This window comes from Anarrhichthys ocellatus, unplaced genomic scaffold (assembly GCF_004355925.1).
Source record: "Anarrhichthys ocellatus isolate YVR2014 unplaced genomic scaffold, GSC_Weel_1.0 scaffold9, whole genome shotgun sequence".
NCBI lineage: Eukaryota > Metazoa > Chordata > Actinopteri > Perciformes > Anarhichadidae > Anarrhichthys > Anarrhichthys ocellatus.
The window spans coordinates 6,041,979-6,056,174 of NW_022280039.1; the positions used below are offsets into that span (position 1 = coordinate 6,041,979).

A 14,196-nucleotide genomic window follows, 5' to 3' on the forward strand; every position below is an offset into this window, starting at 1 on the left:
CCAACTTTCTTTGAGAAAAAAACAAGAGGGGGGATCAAAGACAAAGAGATTGTGGATTTGGAAATCAAAAAGTCGGATTCAGAGAAGTCCATGAAAACAGCTAAAGAAGAAAGTTCTGAGTTTAATACCACCTGTGGGGGAAGTTGAAAGAAATGCCTACAAACGTGCTCACAGTGCCTTTTACAAAAAGAATAGTCAGGTAGTGTTTAAAGAAAATAACCAGCATAAACATTTACACTGTCTGTAATGAAAGTAAAGGAAATGTGTTTTTATGGAGATGAGTGGTAACAAAGATCAGACAGTGAGATAAACATTAAAATATCAACAGGTGAGCAAATGGGAGTAAAATAATAGTAAAAAGTAAAGTCATTTATTTTTCCTCTTTAGCTTGTGACCCCGTATAGTAAGCTATATAAGAAGCTGTTAGTCGTATATTGCGGCCTCTCGTCACATTTCAGGTGTTATTGAGTTGTTATTTCCCCTGTAAACTTCTCACATGGTTTCATTTAAATAACTGTTTGACAGATTTGTGTCACAGAATTTTTTTTTTTATTTCTCCTTCCAATCACACTAATCAAACAACCCCCCTAATTTGTCTTGTGACAATACAAATGGCCTGACCTCTAGGTTGGAAACAATTGGACTTAACTACAAGTATCTTTAAAAAAAAGCTCCACTTCAACCGTCTACAAGAACAACATTCTATTCACACACAAATTAATACATTCTAATATGATATACGATAATGTGTCAGTCACAGGGCTAATTTTATGGAAACAGTACTTTTAAGTAAATCTGGCTGATAATGCTTTTACTTAAGATTAAATACAGGGCTCTCCTTATTTTTACATTGTGGTATTGGTAATTTTACTTCAGCAAAGGATCTGTGTACTTCTTCCACTACTGCATGTTACATATGTATCACATATATACATATACCAACCTGCATAGACAAATAAATACGCACACATGCAAACTAATAACCCAAATTAAATCAAATTATAAAACTACCTTTTGATAAAAATACAATTCCAAAGTGATTTTTAAGAGGATGCTGATTTTAAAAAGCTGTCTCAATGCTCTTACAAAGTGCTTGAAGAAACACTGTGTGCACACAACAGACACTAACTTTACTAACGTTGGTTTAGGTTCACACACTGAAACTGTGTCGTTCAGATGTAAACACGACACGACAGCGTTCTCTAGTGGCGCGTAGGACAGATCAAGTCCTGTTCCTGCTCAGTCAATCTAATGTTGGTTGGTGCCTTTATTTAGACATTTATAACTACATGCTTCAACATTAAAGTTTGGAATTCCCCAAATTTAAACAAAAGAAGGTCAGAAGAGCTTCTCTGTGTGTCCTAAAAGTCTGTTTGACTGGGACATAAAAAAAAATATCTACATATATAAATACACCACACAAATTATGAAGTTATTTTTTCTCGACTTGTCTTCTTTGTCTGCTTCGAGAGGTGATCTGTTGACTCTGCAGCCCTGCAGGCAACCATAACATCCCGTCAAGTTCATTTATTGTTTATAAATTGCACTTTGGTCACTGTTGGGGACTGGGGGAGTGGGGACAAAGTTCACAGGACGCATGTAAGAAGGAGGGGGTGAAGAGGAAGGTTAAAAAAAAGAAAATTGACCTTTGAAAGCAAAACAGCAGGTGGAGAGCTAAAACCAGGCAGCTCAGGACACATTGGGAGGAAATTCAACACAGGAAAAATGAAAGTATCTGTTCTTTTAAGCTGAAGAGGGACTTCAAATATAACAAGGCCCACCGCTCTGGCTGTCATTTGAGTGTGCTAGTGCACATGAGAGCAGTGTTTGTTTGCGAAGCGGAGGTGAGGTGAGGTAAGGCATCAGAGTAATGGAAGAGAGGTTAGACGAGAGGGCCGGAGCAGCCAAGGCGAAGCCGAATCGTTTGACCGGCCTTCAGGAGCAGCTGATCTGGGCCCTTCTGGAATCTGGACTGTCCCGGGACATCCTGGTCCAAGCCATAGGGGAACTGGAGCGAGACAGGACGAGTGCTGGTGCCGAGAGAGGAGAGAGAGGGGATGGAGAGAGCTCTGAGGAAGGAGAAATGGATTTCCCACCGCCTATATTCCGAGAGCTGGAGAAGCTTCTCCCCGAGGAGGCGGCCAAACTGAGGGCTGAAGTTGACCGGCTACTGCAGTAAGTAGATCCCAGCGCTTTAACTCCATGGTAACAGCAAATTCACCTTAATCTCTCACTAACTGCCAAATCCATCACATTTGTCTGTGCCTGTTTTGGACCTGAACTTTGAAAATACCTTGGCCACTTCATCAATGCTGTTTTTCTCTTTCACTTTCTCTATATCAAAACTAAGCAACAGTTTACCTGATAGCATCCCCTCTCTTTCTGTATTCTTCTTAATTTCCCCCCTCTTTACCAAATCCTCCCTCCTTCTCCTGCTTCTCTGTCTGCCTCTCTCTCTCTGCAATCTGGCTTCTGAGGCAAATTTAAAAAGGGTTCCTCCTTTGCTAGTTACTAATTACCCACCCCCAACATTATTCTCTGGCCATTTCTTAATAAATAAGCTACATGCATAGGTGAAGATTAATGGAGTAGGGCTGGTCTTGTGATGTTTACATAAGCCAGGAGCGATATTTCTACATCTTTGTCGACCTGTTTTCTGATATTTGGAATACATTGCGCACTTCGTATACTCAGCTGTGTATTTTTAAAAAAGGTTTAAAATACTCGCTAAGTGCCTGTTTAAAATATATTGTATTAAGTTTAAGTTAAGTTTACTGTCTAAGTCTGAATTTGTATCTGGTAAAGTCAGAGAGTTTTGAAATGTTGTGTATTTTATATGTTCCTGACCTGACAGTTAGAAAGCGTTAAATTAGGCTTCATAAACCTTTTACAGTTTTTCCCCTCCAGTGATCTGAAAGAGGACTTTGCCCTTGTGTGCTTTCCCTTATCTCTCTCTGTCAATAAGCCTCTCTGTACTTCCCTCTGAGTGGCCATGCTTTATGTCTCATGTTTGACAAACTGTTAAGCACTTTTCTAGAAAGGGTTTAAATGTAAAAAATAAAATAAAATAAAAACAAATAAACACAAGAACGTGAGGTGGGCAATATCACGCAATAACGGTGTCTTTGTCTAATAGGGCGGACCCCTGGCACGTTGCTAAAATTGTGAAAAGCTACATGCAGCAGCACAACCTCCCTCAGAGAGAGGTGGTGGAGTCCACAGGACTCAACCAGTCCCATCTCTCCCAGCACCTCAACAAAGGCACGCCCATGAAGAACCAGAAGAGAGCCTCTCTGTACACCTGGTACGTCAAGAAGCAATGCGAGATCAGCCAGCGTGAGTACACAAGCAGCTGTGGAGCTGCAAAGGCCCTCATTTCTGCTTTCAAACATACATCAAATATCAGTTCTCTAAGTGTGTGAGACTGAAAGAGAGTTGTAAACAATAAGGGGGGGGGATTACCAATCCTTTTCAGAATTTACCAATGCCAAACATGGCCTTGGATCTGCAGAAGAGCAAGGAGAAGAGACCAGGAAGGGACGGAGGAACAGGTTCAAATGGGGTCCGGCATCCCTGCAGATCCTCTTCCACGCCTACGAACGACAGAAGAACCCCAGCAAAGAGGAGAGAGAGGGTTTAGTTGAGGATTGTAACAGGTGAGACATAGTGATGATAAAAGGACAAACCAGGATTTTGTTTATCCATCGTAATTTTACGGAGTTGTTGTGTCACTACAAGATACAAATCATGGGCCAGATTGGCGAGGTTGGCCATTTGCTATTATCAAAGCCTCTAAAAGCTGCTGTCACAAGCTTCTTGGTGATTGAACCCATAGAAACACTGTGTGTACACAACAGCCCCTGACGTTTAGTAACACACCGGTTGCCACTCATGTCAGCTAACAACGGGAAACTTAGACTACAATTGGCCAAAAACTGGTCAATAGAAGATTGGGAAAAACATTGCCCGGTCTGATGAGTCTTGTTTTCTGCTGCAACATTCAGATGGTAGGGTCAGAACATGAAAGCATGGATCCATCCTGCCATCAAAGACTTACCAATGGGTCTCACTCACACCGGCTAAATGTATCGGCAAGTATGTATCAGTGTGCTCTTTCTCCCTCAGGGCAGAGTGTCATCAGAGGGGGGTGTCTTCCTCCCAGCTTGCTGGCCTAGGCTCCAATTTGGTTACCGAGGTCCGGGTGTACAACTGGTTCGCCAACCGTCGCAAAGAGGAGGCATTCCGAAACAAACTGGCTCTCGACACACCTTTCAGCAGCCAATCTGCTTCCTCTTCTCACCCCAACCTCCCACCAAGTCCTGAGCACGGTAATACCCTGACAATGTTCAGGCAAGCTTGAAGAGTGATGAATTGAAATTCAAGAGTGAAATCAAAACCTGCCTCCCGAAAAAAGGGAGCTAGACGAAGTTGGACTTGCCTCTGCCGGATCTCAAGACATTCTTGTCTTTTTGATCCCTTTGGGTTAAAACAATAACCAGCACACTCTTGTAGACGTGACTGCACTGGTTCTGAAAGTGTTTGCTTATACTTCCCTGTTACCTCATGCTGCATGTTGGAGCCATCAACCAATACATGCGTTTGATGTACAACATTTGTAAAATATGAACCCCGTCAGTGTTGCGAGGCCTGACTTCTTTTTTTCCAGGTGTCAAATACAGCCAGCAAATCCTGTGTGACACCGTGAGCTCAGCTAGAGGAAGCATAGGGGACAGAGTGGGTCATCTGGTGGTCAGCCCCATCCAACTGGAGCCCAGCCACACACTCCTCGAGACACATAACCACAAGCCGGTGAGAGCACGTGTCATGGTCCTAGTTTATATTGCGTAGACTACCTGTATGCACTGCTGCCATCGTAACCGTTGCTGTCCTCTGGTCTCTCAGGTGTCCAGCGGTGGCCCACTGCCCCCAGTAAGCACTCTGACCTCGCTGCATAGCCTGTCTGCCTCCCCTGCTTCCTCACAAAACCTTATTATGGCCTCACTGCCCAGCGTCATGAGCCTGGGGGAGTCCTCACTTCTCATTGGTAACATCGCCTCTCTAGTTTACTCTCTTATCTATGCAGGAATAAAAAAGGAAGAAATCAGAGAACAATGTTGTCTTTGACAGGTTTAACCTCCATGCAGCCTCAGACCGTGCCTGTAATCAACAACATCGGGGGAAGCTTCACAACTCTCCAGCCAATCTCATTCCAGCAGCAGCTTCACGGCTCTCCCCATCAGCCTATATCACACCACCTCCAGAGTCACATGGGGGCCAGTCCCTTTATGGCAACCATGGCGCCGCTGCCATGTCACAGTAAGACCACAGCAAACAAACGTCATGAGTTTTAACGTGTTATGTTGAGTGAAGACTCATTCATCTGTTCCTCATTACAGTGTACAACAAGTTGGATTCGCCGCAGTACCACACGTCCAGTCTGCTGTCTCAAGCCATGGTCATCACCGACAGCAGCAACCTGGGGACGCTGACCAGCCTCACCGCTGTCAGACAGGTAACAGAGTCTGACGCGTAGGTTGATCTGTTCGAGAACGAATAATCCAGTAAACGCTGCCATTGATTTTCCTTCTCGGTAGAATCTAACAGCAGATCCCGAGGAAGAGACGGACCCACCTTTACAAGAAGACTCTCTTCACCTGCAGCCGCACACACCTGTGCCAGGTACACAGCTGTAAATACAGGTTTACTCCTTGACGTCAACATCCTATTACAACATCCTTGGGAGGACATGATTTCTAGTTAAGAAAATTTCAAAGGGACCGCCTTCCTACAATTGATTTTTGACCTTTCAGCATGACACAATCAAACTGGACTTATTACATTTGATCACATAACTCCACACAGTCCTCATGGAGATTTTAAAGGAGTATTCAATGCATTAATTGCATGCAAAATGTATTTTTTAAGGAACACAACTGCAACATTTCACATTAAAAACACAAACCAGTATACAGGTGCATTACAACCACCTACTCTACTAGACTGGAGTTTAGAGCGTCAAACAAACAAATCCAAAGAGTTGTTTACTAAATAAACAAATCAAAATGATCTTATCCAAGTCAATTTATTTTAAGTAGTTAAATAAAGAATGTCTTCCCAAGCAGATTGTCTAATTAAATCAGTTTTTTTACTTCCTTTAGTGGTGATACTTCAAGTTGCCTCGATCCTCATCATATCTTCAACATTTCAGTAGTACATGTCCAACACATTCTTGTTGTTTACAGTGTGCATAATCCAGTTACATTTACTTATTTTATGATGCGTTAGATTGATATTGTAGATATCTTTCTGTATGATTGAACTCAGTATTCTTTCCATATTTTAGCATAAAGTTTAACATCGGCTTTACTTAACAGAAACTACATGTTGGCTGTTTTTAATATATTTATTTGTCAACAGCTTCCTCCGAGAGCCTTGAGCTGTATCCTGCCTCTCAGACGACAGAAAGTCATCAGTCTCACCTTCTCTCCCCTTCACCAACAGACATCAGCTCCTACATCCCGACACAAATGGTCTCTACTGCACAGTAGAAGTGCTCTGGCAACGTAGTGTGTCTCCTCTATCGGCTGGACTTTGTGTTTTGGATGGACAGCTACTTCTGGTGCAAATTTCCAGAAAAACTTGTGGAGTCACGGGCCACAGAGATGATACAGCTTTCATGTTTCAAAGACTCTCTGAAATTCCGTACCACTGTAATACGAAGGATTGACATTAGAGAAAATTCACTTTTGATACAATAATAAACTGAAAAATCAACACCAAAATGTATTTTTATTAAGATGTTTGGTAACATTCAGAAACTGTACATTAAGTTGAAACTTGTAAACGGCATGTTAACTGCATTGTTTACGTCACTGCCTTGAAATGGCTTAAATGAGTATCTTTCATGACAAAGAAAAGTCTATTTCAAGAATAACCACGAGCAATGGAATCAAAAGAGGTTTCTGTTCGGATACACTTTTGCTGTCATCTGTTTGGACACACACGGCTTCCTTAAATATACTTAACATTTTTTGGGGAAATATATTTCAAGCTTGACGGACTGGATAACAAACAAACATCCCAAAACAGTGAAAGATTGGTCATTAGTTCAGTTCAAAGCTTCTTCCTCTGTGTGCAATTTTCTTTGCTTCTTTTTCCGTTTCACTTTGACCTGTGTGTGTTCCTGCTCTGAGATCCCATGCTCACCATTTCTTTGAGCATTATGAGGACCACCTGCAGAGTCCACCTGCTCACCCCCTTCTTGATTCGCTTTCCTCTTTTTCTTTTTCTTCTTCTTCTTCTTCTTCTTCACAACATGACTCTCCTCTCCCTCTGCCACTTTCCTCTTTAATTTTTCTGCTGAGGGAGTGTAGAGTGCAGAGAGCGGTAACGATTCGGATAAGAGATCTTTGACGGACACCGCTGCCTCCCTCAGCCTTGTTTCCATCTCACTGTCGCTGTCACTGTGACCAACAGAGGAGCGTATAATGTTAAGGACTATACAAACTAATGAGGTTCTTTAAAAACTAAATAATACGAACCTTGAGCTGGGAAGAGGCCGACGCCTCACAGGAGCTGGGGGATCATCGGCTGGCTGTCCCGGTACTGATGTAGAAAGCAGACGAAATCCTAAAAAAAAAAAAAAAGGCAAAAACAGAAAACATGTGGATCATTGTGCATGTAAGGAGAAGATAGCAGAATCCCCATAAAAGCAGCATAATAAAGAGAAACTTCACCTTCATGATCATCATCATCACATTTTGCTGATTCCACACAGGATACAGTTTCAGTACACATTTCTGCAATGGAACTGAGAGTAACAGGCACAGTATAAGCCAGGTGTAAAAACATGTGCATTATGAGATTATTGCATTAAAATGCCAGACTTCTCGACACAGCCAAACTACGTACCTGTCGAGAAGATGTCCCAACTTTTTAGCAACGTGTGTTCGAAACCCTTGGGTGACCTGGAGCTCGTTGCCATCGTGTTCGTGGTCAGCGACAACAAAACTGATGCACAGAAAGACAACAGTCAAACATCTGGCATTCAAATATCTGCATGCAATGCAGACATTGTACCATTAATAGAAAGCCAAGCTGCACCTGTCGCACGTTTATTATATAGCTATAGCTGGAATACTTGAACTATAGTTTCCTAAATGAAGGAAGCTAAACAGCTACATAGGCTACTTACACTGTGTGGAGATACAGAAACTAATTGACAGCTAGCTCTTCTTTCTTCCCAATAATGGTTTATAGTTTGAGGTTATGTTGACAAATAGGCTTACCGCTTTGACTGCGTCACATTGCTGTCCCCATCTGAAACAAACACAAACAGGTAAAATACATTTGATAAAATACTCTGAAAAAGAGTTTGAATGGACGAGCAGCTTAAAAGCAGAACACTGACTGCGAGAGGTTAAAGCAAGCTAATGAAGTCCAATCAAATATAGTATATTTTAGACAGTTACGTAACTTTAACCGACGTGTATTTACAACTACCACCTCTGCATCGGTGGAGTATTCTGTAGGACTCCTCACAGGCTCATGTCGTGTTTCTACTGGAGTTTATCTGTCTGTGCAGAAATACTCACTTCGTCTCTCACTTCTAAACTAAAAGAGAATCGTTCACCTTTCTTTTCGTCCGCTCGTGTCTCCCAAACTGCCTCCTGACATCTTTTTAACACCTCATCGTCACTACTGCTGGAGTCGTCAGAAACACCAACCATCTTTCTAGCGGGGGCCGCCATGATAACGCATGTGCTGCTGGTGTTGTCTGTTTGGAGCTGAGGATTCTGGGTAATGCAGTCTGTTCGTCAAGGAGAGTTGTGTGGACAGAAACGAGGCTTTTTAACTCAAGATTTGTGCTTTTATTCATCACCGTCTTCATACACAACTGTTTGATCAAGACCAGATCAGACTGGAAATAAAATAAGTCACGGTAGTTATATTTAAATCCTCACTATACTCACAGATGAAGTCAAACATCTACAAAAACAATGTAATAGATTTCCCAGTTTACATTTCTAATATAAAGTTTAAAAAATGACATGGAAACTTGACCATAGTCATGTGATATTCAAAATATTAGGTTTGCAACAACTATCCAGATGTATGTAGGTTTAAGAATGTCAGCAGGCACAAATATAGCAGATTTAGTGTAAATGTACATAAAGACTTGTTTGTTCTTGGCCGGCCACATAACCAAATCATACTGTATGTCACATGTTTACCATGCAGCTGGAAGATAGAAACCCCCCAAAATCCCTAATCATTTACTTATATTGATTTTTATTGTTTTGCAGTTTGCCATTTTTATTTACAATGAATCTGATATGACATGAATGTATTATTTGTAAAATTAGCCAATACAAAAAGAGTCTTTGCGACAGGTTACAGAATGGATCCATACATTTTTGGGTCCCCCAAGTAGTCTTTTAGTGCATACAAAGTGTAGCCACTTAGATTATCCAATTTTCCTACCACTGACTGATACTATATGGCAAAGCAATGTCTTTCTAGCTCTTACAACACCAGTGCTGCTAACCAGCAGCCCAACATACGTCCATTTAAATCCAATTGATTAAAAAAAAAAGAGGTTCTATGGGGTCATGGACTGAAGGCTGCGGCTGTCCAAGTGTGTTCCTGATAGCACACTTGTTGGAGTTATAAATGGGCTACATAACGGTTTGTCACTGTTTTTGAACTGTAAAATTCCAAATTGTATAAGAGTAAATAAGAGTATGTTTCACACGAGGCAGTACTGCAATATTTTTTCTCTTCATTTCAGCCAAACAGGTGGATGATGCACAACGGTCTCTTACATAAAAAAACAACAACCTAAAAACGAACACCTGGCTATAAGGCACATGGAATCAATGTTACAATGTACAGTTAATGGATCATGTGTGTAACATTTGAAAACAACCGTTAGACTATTCCAGTGGTTTTGCATTAATTAAATGCCTTTCAGGCAGCTGCTGATTTCCATTCATGTCTGTATAAAGTGAAGCTCTGAGAAATGTAAATGGCGAATCAGACATCCCAACCTCTCAGGAACACCCTTCAGTGGATAGAATACAATTCAACAGCAACATCGGCCTCTTAAATAAAGTGATTAAGTGTCACCAAAATGCGCATTGCGAGCTTAATGAAGGTAGGATTTTTTGCAAGGCTGTTGTGCACAATGACGTTACATTGTTCAGGTGTACCTAATAAGAATGGAACCATGTGTATAATAGAAATATTACACAATATTTAGTTAATGAGCTACAATATGCAAAACCACCAGTATAGTCCTTAAAACAGGGCTTCTATGAAAAGAGAAACATGTCTGCATCTATCAAACCGCCTCATTAAAAATAGATCAACTACCAAGCTACATCAGTCTGTACGGTCATGTGTGCTACTGTGTATTTAATTGATAGATTGAGAACCTGAGTGCAGAGCGGCAGAGGATGCATTCAGCAACCAGTTTAATAGGTACACCACACCGCTGGAAAACTAGAGTGGGATTCCCAGTGCTGTTGTGCCAAATAAGTCAGGAAGACTCACCTCAAGGGGTTAAATAACTGTGTGTGCTTACACATTGGAGTGGATAAAGGGAAAGATCAAACTGTTTGAACCATGGCATATAAAGCAAGTCCAGGAAGTCAGATTATGCTGTTATCTAATGCTATTCATGTATCACAGTGTGTTTCAGAGTTTGATAGAACAAACACTCGATTCCCAGTCAACAGCCAATTAGGTTGTAAAAAACTGTTGTCATAAAAATGTAACAGATATTAGCAGAGGGAACAGCTGGCATCAGGAAAACGGATCATGCCATTCTTCAATAATAAACTACTAAAGATGAGATTGGTCAGCCTAATGTTCCTTATAAAACCGAAACCAAACTTAAATATCTGACACGAACAGTCCAAATGAATGACAACTGATAGGTATTTAAGCAAGAATGAAACTCAAACAATGTCAACTAATGCTACATGATCCTCTACGATTAACAATACTGTAAAACATCTAGTTAATGCTCGCTTTTCCTTATGGGAAACACAATTGTCACTTGCGAAAGTAGTTCCAATAAACATCAACTGATAACATCTCTATACTAAAGTAAATTAAGTGATAGCTAACACAGTCTAAAGGCTTTGCCATGAGAGGTCTTTGACTCAAAGTGTCCCTTTCCAGCAGAGACGGCAAGAAACTTAAGGCAAAAGTGAAACATGATACTTGAACGACAAACCGAAAGACGGAACAAAAATGTTTCAGTCAGGATTAACAGAGAAATATTTGACTGAACATTCCTCGGAGTCACAGAAACTGAGCTCAATGAGGTACTGATGAATGGATCCATGATTTCATATGAAGGCAGATGTGGTCTGTTGGTTATAAAGAATGTTGTCAAGTTCGGTGGAATGTCCACAAAAGGAGTGAATACTGTCCCCCAAAAAAGAAGCCTTTGGGTGGTTGTGATGCAGGAAATCAATCCCCTGGGAAGTATTGCAATCATCATCCACTCAAGTATTACAGACCACCATTGTAGGCATAGTCTGCCTTGTTGTGCATGATGAGTTTGTTGTCAACAAAGTAGAAACTGTCTGATCTGGTCTCGTAAGGGTGCGCCACCATTTGGCGAACTGGAGGGTAATAAGGAAGAAAAGAGCGAAGGAAGGACAGATGAAACAAAGATTAAAAAATGGATTCTTATGTGAAAATATGCATGCAACAGCATTAACATCAGTGGCTGAGTAAAGTAAACTCACTGAGGTCATCTGGAAGCTGTGGAAACTCATAAATGTGTTCACATGTGTTGCGGCTGTTGGGAATGCAAAATCCAAAATCAAAGTCGAAGTTCTTCAGAAGGCGTCCCTGGAAGTAATGCCTCTCAATCATACGAAAGCTGTTAATAGGCCGGTCGCCCACTGTGAACTCCACACTGAGGTTTAGAAACAGAAACAACTTCATTCAGCTGTGAACATAAAAGTCTGATTAACATGCTCTCAGTTTATACGAGCCAGAAAGTTACGGTTCATTTACTTACGTTGCACCGACTGTGCACAGTTTTAGGAAGGCTGGTGTAAACTGATATCGCACAAAACGCCCTGCGCTGATGTCTGCATCTCCACTCTCTTCTTCACCCTCCACGGGACCTAATACAGAAAACATGTTCAGCTGGCTTTCATTAAAAAAAAATTACAATAATTAGTAGGGTGAGAGCAACTGTGCTGAAAAGGTGTAAAAGTGATTATACATTATACGCAGAATATGTAAGATACTATTGTCTGTCTCATGCTATTGCTCAACATGTTAAATGTTCTGTCTTATCAAAAAATTATAGAAGTAATAATTCACCAGATATTTAAAAAAAACTGATGAAACTACATTTTATATAGTTTGGTTGTTTCCACATTTTGTTCTAAAATCTGAATACATTACATGCATTTGTTACTTGTTCAAATTAAGCAATGAAAAGAGGCCTCTACTTGTGGGACTTTCTGTTCTCTTATATATGTATTTCTGGTGAGAGCAATACCCAGCATGCCCCTGGGAACGACTGCTGTTCTCATGCTTGGTGACACAGAGCTTTGTTGACTGTGCAACACCTGCGGGCTACAACTGAACACCATCTGTGTGTCTGTCTACATCCTTCTCCAAGTGACGATCTAGATAAAAATCAACTTTCATTGAGCAGCTACATCGCAAGGAAGTGTAAGCAGACAATCAACAGCTTGACAGAGCTTTGGCTGGACAAGAAAACAGGTCTTGTTGAGTGAAATAAATCTCCCTTTGTAAATAGTTTGTATGAGGCAGAAGTTAATGTGTCACTTACTGCTGTTTGGAGGTTTGGCAATCTCAAACAGCACTGTTCCCGTCTCCAGATCTCTGATTTTGAAACGTGTGAAGTCAATGTTGTAGATATTGTCTTCAGGTTTGCACAGATAGTCTGGAATGTGAAAAAAAAAAGAAAAAGTGCAAGCTCATGTTAAGACAAATTCAAACATTTAGCAATCTGACAGCAAGCAAGCAACCATTAGCTATCAGTGGTACTTCTTTGATATTTGATTAGATTTACCAATACTTATGCTTCGGAGCACAAAGGCTCATCCTTAAATATGACTTGATGAGCAACTAGGGTTTCAGTATCTGTTTTCTGACTCCTGAACCTCGCAGTAGTTGTTGAGTAATGCTATAGTGATAGAAAAGGGAAGCAATGCCATTGTTGTCTGGTCCGGGAAAGGCCAAATGAAACAATGGAAGCCATTAAGTATTCACTACAACTGTGGTAGACCGGTTGTAGGATGACTCAGACGGTTGAAGCGCAACAGTTAGTTATAAGTTGGGTTAGGTTAGTCGCGATTCCAGGAGACCAAAGAGAAAGGGGCCAAAAAATATTGGATTAAATTACTTAAAGCTGCACTTGAGACTAAACACAAAACACAATGTTTTGTAGTGAATAGACCTGCATTTGTTAGGTGGAAAGAAACATGACTGCAAATTACTTTGTATTTGCTAAAGGATGACAATATGTTGTGTTTAAATCGGTTTGTTTTCCCCCAACTCACCAGAAAAAACAGCTGTTAATACAGGGGGCCCTGGATAATATTACTTCTGGGGGGCCCAAATGCCTTACTACGCCCCTGGATATATCCTACTTTTAAGTTAGTTTAAATGCCCAACTCAAAACATAGCTAGACACATGCCAACGTTAACGCTACCTGTTTGACCAAATTAACACTGTGACTATATTCATTACAATTAACGGACACAACTCATCTGAAAACTCGTCACTTAGCCACCATTAGCATCGGGTATATGGTGCCCGTTTAGGACCAAGTTAACGTTCACACGTCTTACCCTCCGTGACTGCCCGGAGACCCAGCACATTGTCCGGGGTAATATCTCTCCCCAGAGCCCGGAGTTCATCCTCTGTGACCACGGGCCACTTCTCCGTCTGACTGCGCCTCGACTTCAGCTTCTTCAGCATTCCTCCACCTGTCTTTCTCTCCCTGTGCTTCGTCTCCGAGCCGCTGCTGTCTGCGTCCGTCGGACCTCTGCTGACTGTTGGGGCCAATTTGTTTTGCGAACCGTTCATAACCTGATGCAATAATGGAGAGAGAGAGAGAGAGAGAGAGGTTGTTTTTTTTATTTGGGAGCGATTTGACAAACTGCGGGTGTAATTTCAAGATGGCGTACAAC

At 41.3% G+C, this 14,196-nt stretch overlaps 3 protein-coding genes across 5 annotated transcripts; 1 reads left to right on the forward strand and 2 right to left on the reverse strand.

Moving 5' to 3' along the window:
* Positions 1-1,648: 1,648 nt before the first annotated feature.
* hnf1a (HNF1 homeobox a) lies at positions 1,649-7,562 on the forward strand. 3 transcript variants are annotated; one of them, XM_031849524.1, is made up of 10 exons: positions 1,649-2,175; positions 3,137-3,336; positions 3,476-3,656; positions 4,126-4,328; positions 4,637-4,809; positions 4,903-5,044; positions 5,128-5,316; positions 5,397-5,512; positions 5,595-5,679; positions 6,418-7,562. In XM_031849524.1, the coding sequence occupies exons 1-10, from the start codon at positions 1,871-1,873 to the stop codon at positions 6,546-6,548; spliced, it is 1,725 nt and encodes a 574-aa protein (XP_031705384.1). In that variant the 5' UTR covers positions 1,649-1,870; the 3' UTR covers positions 6,549-7,562. The 3 variants fall into 3 exon arrangements, with proteins under 3 accessions (XP_031705384.1, XP_031705385.1, XP_031705386.1); XM_031849525.1 differs by having other exon boundaries at positions 4,667-4,809; positions 6,418-7,561; XM_031849526.1 differs by having other exon boundaries at positions 5,595-6,510.
* cunh12orf43 (chromosome unknown C12orf43 homolog) lies at positions 6,771-9,672 on the reverse strand. The gene is made up of 6 exons (XM_031849527.1): positions 8,633-9,672; positions 8,289-8,319; positions 7,912-8,010; positions 7,737-7,810; positions 7,542-7,629; positions 6,771-7,463 (listed from the first exon to the last, which is right to left on the reverse strand). Exons 1-6 carry the CDS (start codon positions 8,748-8,750, stop codon positions 7,109-7,111), a joined length of 765 nt encoding a protein of 254 aa, XP_031705387.1. The 5' UTR covers positions 8,751-9,672; the 3' UTR covers positions 6,771-7,108.
* Positions 9,673-9,766: 94 nt separating this feature from the next.
* On the reverse strand, positions 9,767-14,184 carry unc119b (unc-119 lipid binding chaperone B). Its single transcript, XM_031849528.1, has 5 exons — positions 13,855-14,184; positions 12,830-12,943; positions 12,041-12,149; positions 11,763-11,935; positions 9,767-11,636 (listed from the first exon to the last, which is right to left on the reverse strand). Exons 1-5 carry the CDS (start codon positions 14,090-14,092, stop codon positions 11,524-11,526), a joined length of 747 nt encoding a protein of 248 aa, XP_031705388.1. The 5' UTR covers positions 14,093-14,184; the 3' UTR covers positions 9,767-11,523.
* Between the last annotated feature and the right edge of the window lie 12 nt (positions 14,185-14,196).

Excerpts from the sequence above, each read along its gene's own strand:
- cunh12orf43 (XM_031849527.1), bottom strand. The coding sequence starts at position 8,750 with ATGGCGGCCCCCGCTAGAAAGATGGTTGGTGTTTCTGACGACTCCAGC. Across the intron at positions 8,320-8,632 it reads ACGAGCGGACGAAAAGAAAG|ATGGGGACAGCAATGTGACG; the intron begins GTGAACGATTCT and ends TGTTTGTTTCAG. Across the intron at positions 7,630-7,736 it reads TGATGATGATGATCATGAAG|GATTTCGTCTGCTTTCTACA; the intron begins GTGAAGTTTCTC and ends TTTTTTTTTTAG.
- unc119b (XM_031849528.1), bottom strand. The coding sequence starts at position 14,092 with ATGAACGGTTCGCAAAACAAATTGGCCCCAACAGTCAGCAGAGGTCCG. Across the intron at positions 12,150-12,829 it reads TGCCAAACCTCCAAACAGCA|GTCCCGTGGAGGGTGAAGAA; the intron begins GTAAGTGACACA and ends TTTCTGTATTAG. Across the intron at positions 11,637-11,762 it reads ACAGCTTCCAGATGACCTCA|TTCGCCAAATGGTGGCGCAC; the intron begins GTGAGTTTACTT and ends ATTACCCTCCAG.
- hnf1a (XM_031849524.1), top strand. The coding sequence starts at position 1,871 with ATGGAAGAGAGGTTAGACGAGAGGGCCGGAGCAGCCAAGGCGAAGCCG. Across the intron at positions 5,045-5,127 it reads GGAGTCCTCACTTCTCATTG|GTTTAACCTCCATGCAGCCT; the intron begins GTAACATCGCCT and ends TGTCTTTGACAG. Across the intron at positions 5,680-6,417 it reads GCCGCACACACCTGTGCCAG|CTTCCTCCGAGAGCCTTGAG; the intron begins GTACACAGCTGT and ends ATTTGTCAACAG.